Source organism: Pteropus alecto, unplaced genomic scaffold (genome assembly GCF_000325575.1).
Source record: "Pteropus alecto unplaced genomic scaffold, ASM32557v1 scaffold53, whole genome shotgun sequence".
NCBI classification, from domain to species: domain Eukaryota; kingdom Metazoa; phylum Chordata; class Mammalia; order Chiroptera; family Pteropodidae; genus Pteropus; species Pteropus alecto.
Window position 1 is genome coordinate 2231802 of NW_006434366.1, and position 4192 is coordinate 2235993.

Genomic DNA, 4192 nt, shown 5'->3' on the forward strand with positions numbered 1-4192 from the left:
CCGGAGCCGGCGCGCCAGGTAGGGTAAGCCCGGGGTGCCGCGGCCACCGCCGACCTTATCGACCCTGACCCCACGTCCCGGAGTCCAGCGGGCCCTCGAGTTCTGGGGCGCTCGGGCCGGGACGGGCCGGGGCTCCAGACAGCGCTCTCCGGGAGCTCGGGGAAGCGGGAAGACAGCCCTAGGCGTCCCGCCTTTCTTCCCCAGAAAACGCACGCCCTGCATCACGCTCCCTCGTCCCTTCGGCCCCTCTGTCCTAAGGTCCGTCTTTCTGTCTGTGCGTCTGTCTTTGTCTCAGCCTCTCCTGCTGGATCGCTCCCTGCCCGGGTTTTGTGGCCCGGGGCCCCTAAGCTGCACCTCTGGGGTTCAGTCCCTGTCAGAGCTTTGGTCCCGGCCACCCCTGTGGGAGGCTCGTGATCTTGACCCGTTTGGGCCTCAGCCCCCATCTGGGTCCCTGTCCCCATCCGTGTTGGTCTCCATGCAGCCTCTCTCTCCTGTTTGCCTGGTGGAGCCGCTTCTTTCGGGGGCACCCACAGGATCCCAGTCACCTGCCCTGGCATCAGCAGATTAACCCTGGGGAGCAAAGTGGAGAGCCTCAGCCTCTGTGGCCAGGACATGGGGTCCTTGAATTAGCTGCTGCCCCTCTTTAGGCTGAGTTGCCCAAGCCTGCGTGTTTCTGAGAGCCTGTCTGGGGTAGGTGTCTGGGAGGGCATGACCGATGGGGTGCAGAGTGGAACGGGGAGTGCACGGTCTCTGAGGGCCAGGGACAGGGTGAACAGGGCCCCGAGGCTGAGGATGGGGAGACTGGAGATGGAGACTTTTTGTGCTTGGTTCTGAGCTAGAGAGAAAACGGAGGTAAAGCCTCCAAGAGCATTCTGTGTAGAGCTAAGTGTTCTAAGTCTCACTTTGAGCACCGTTTTGAGTTTTTAGCCGTACTACCCCCCACCCAAGACACACACACACACACACACACGTACTCACATCTACTTTCCCTGTCGACGTAAGACCTGTGGCCACTTCAGCATCCCTCCTTGGGGCCAGCCTCTCCACCTTGCTGCCTAAGTCCCAGGGCCCAGAGTCTGTTACTTCCTTAGTCAGGGAACTCTGGGGCTGGCTTTTTAAGAACCAGAGGTTAGGACCCTTGGGTGCAGTCTCCCTAGGAGGCAGAGACTAACTACCCTTTAGACACTTTCTTCCCTCTTCCCTGGTGGCTTCTCAGCCAGCAATGGCCCCTCTCAGGAAATCCAAGGCTCAAGATGGGCACTGGACCCCAAGTGTGGGACTCTGACCTGGTCTCCGCTGCAAAGGTGTTGGGCAGGGAGGTCTCTGCAGGGTCTTGGACACTCTTCAGTTCACAGCGGGGTTGGCGTGGGCGGGGGTCTCCTGTTTACTCTCAGTCTCCCGCCCTCCGTGCTGCGTTTGGGATGGGCACAGGGCCCATCTCTAGACCCAGATCAGGGCAAGGCTGAGAGACAGGCCAGGTGCCCCAGGAGCGTCTCAGCCTAGTTAGCGACACCACCTCTCCCTGGCTCCTGCGTCCCCGGGGAGAGAGGTTTGGGGAAGCCAAGGCTAAGGGGTAGCTGCTCTCAGGTCCCACTTCTCCCTGTTTGTCCGTCCGTCCGTCTGTCTCCCTGCAGGAGCTGGGCCCCTTCTCATCTCTCTTCCTGTCTGTCCTTTCCTGCTCCGTTTCCTCCTCTCTTCGCTGTGTCTACCCTCGTCCCGGGAGGCTCAGGTCTGCTGGACTCATCCATCCCCTTTGGGGCCATGGGATCACTGCTTGGGCTCCTGGCGCTGCTGCTGCTGTGGGGCGCTGTGGCTGAGGGCCCGGCCAAGAAGGTGCTGACTCTGGAGGGGGACCTGGTGCTGGGCGGGCTGTTCCCCGTACACCAGAAGGGAGGCCCGGCAGAGGAGTGCGGGCCCGTCAACGAGCATCGCGGCATCCAGCGCCTGGAGGCCATGCTTTTTGCGCTGGACCGCATCAACCGCGACCCGCGCCTGCTGCCGGGTGTGCGCCTGGGTGCGCACATACTGGACAGCTGCTCCAAGGACACCTATGCGCTGGAGCAGGCGCTCGACTTCGTGCGTGCCTCGCTTAGCAGAGGTGCCGACGGCTCCCGCCACATCTGCCCCGATGGCTCTTATGCCACCCACGACGATGCTCCCACTGCCATCACTGGGGTCATCGGCGGCTCCTACAGCGATGTCTCCATCCAGGTACGTGGGGGCTGCTCACGTGGGGGCTGGAGAGGGAGACCAGAGATCGGGGCGCACACTCCCGCCGAGCAGGGGCTCTGGGCTGCCGTGCACTGGAGGAGGGACTAGAAGCTTCCTTCGAGTAGCTTTGTACGGAAGACTAAGAAAGTGCCCCTGTCACATAATGGGGTGGGGGAGAGTTGATTTTGATTTTTAGAGATTATATAGGGAAAACATCCCACTTCCAACACACACGCACACACACGCACACGCACACACACGCACACACACGCACCACACACGCACATGCACACACGCACACACACACACAGCTGATGTTTAAAAGCCCGGAGAAGCTTAGCAGCCGGACCTCTTGAGTCAGTATTCAGATTTGAATCCTGGCTTCTCTACTGTACTGTGTGACTCTGGGCATGAGTTCTCTCTTCTGGGCCTTATAAAATGGGGCTCATAATTCTTGCCACTCTTAGGGTCGTGGTGGGAATTTGATGAGGTGATGCAGGCAAAGCATGCATTGGGGGCCTGGCAAGTCATCAGGGCGTAACCAATATTAGCTGCTATTATCATGAACCCATTTCATAGACGAGGAAAGCCAGACCGGCAGGGAGGCTGGCCACAGGTCACGGCCCTTGCAAAGTGGCGATATGAACCTTGGGATCTCAGCCAAGGACGTCCTGCTCTGTTAGGTCATCTCTCTGTTGATTGGAAAGGGATGGAAGATGGAAGCCAGAAGCAGCCCAGAGAAGAGAAACAGGTGGGGGACCCAGGAGGAGGAGAAGCAGAATGTATGGGAGTGCAGGGGGTACCTCTCAGGTCTGCAGGGGGTACCTCTCAGGTCTGCAGGGGGTACCTCTCAGGTCTGCAGACACATGGGGCTTGAAGAGTGGGAAGGTGAGGGGACCAGGCCCGCCCACCTCCTGCTCTCCCACAAGGGTCAGCGGTGGGTACTGACCCACCTGATAGCCCTGGGCACACCTGGCTGCTTTAGCCTAGGTGGGATCCTCCCCCTCCCTGACCAGGTCCCACCTCTTGCCCAGACCCTCACCTGCCTGGTGGCCAGCATAGACTGCTGGATGATGAGGCCAGAACTGACATCAGGGTCGTGGGTTGCAAGGAGGGTCTTGGCTGGGGACTCAGCTTCCTTTCGGAGGCCGGCTGAAGGCAGTGTCAGAGGCTGGGCCGGGATCGCCGACCTGGAGCGCTTCCTCGGGAGAAATTAAGCAGGAGTCCGAACCATGGAGGCAGCTTCTGGCTGGGGAGGGGGAAGCCTGCTCGTCCCCCTACTGCGGAGAGTGAATTACTGGTCCTGTTAGTGCCAGCTGCTGGAGGCGGCCAGCAGCAGCTTGGACATGTGTGGCTGTGCCAGCACCCACATCTGCAGCCCTGGCTGGGGGCTGGGATGGGTGAGCGGCCTCCCACCTGCTGATGTCTTGAGGACCTCCGGAGTGCTTTCCCAGCACCCTGCCCCTCCACCGTTCGTCTCCAGGAGTCCAGATGCCTCCCTCACGCCCAGGCTGCCCGTCCCCGGCAGCGCGGCCCACACCTCGGCATCAGCGCGTTTTCCTTGTCTGGGTCAAAACAAGGCCCAGCCCTTCATCCTTAGGCAGCACCTGCCTGTTAACGATTCCTCCTTATTCCCGCCCCTTCTTCTCTCTTCTCCAAATCCCTATCGTCTTCCAAATGCCGGGAACTGTGGCCTCATGAGCATCATTCGCTTTCATCTGCTCGGCAGCCTCGCAAGGCGGGAAGGAGAAACCGAGGCTCAGGGAGGCTTGCGAGCTTGCCCAGGGTCGCAGAGGTAGCAAGTGTGGGAGGAGAGGGCATTGAAACTGTCAGAGGAAGAGCCTGTGCCCCAGCTGCAAATGCAGGACCCTAGCTCCCTCTTGGGGAACCCGAGCCTTGCCTGCCCTCACCATCCCCCCAGGGCCTTGGCTAGACCGCACGCTTAGGAGCGGGTCCCAGGGACCCAAGGGTGGGAGATGGG

At 60.7% G+C, this 4192-nt stretch overlaps 1 protein-coding gene across 1 annotated transcript in view; it reads left to right on the top strand.

Moving 5' to 3' along the window:
* Nucleotides 1-9: 9 nt before the first annotated feature.
* GRM2 (glutamate metabotropic receptor 2) overlaps nt 10-4192 on the top strand; it is an 11029-nt gene continuing 6846 nt past the window's right edge. Inside the window, exons 1-2 of the mRNA XM_006909150.1 lie at nt 10-18; nt 1635-2211. Of these exons, the coding sequence (XP_006909212.1) occupies nt 1762-2211 (450 nt within the window). The 5' untranslated portion in view covers nt 10-18; nt 1635-1761. The remainder of the gene's footprint in view (nt 19-1634; nt 2212-4192) is intronic.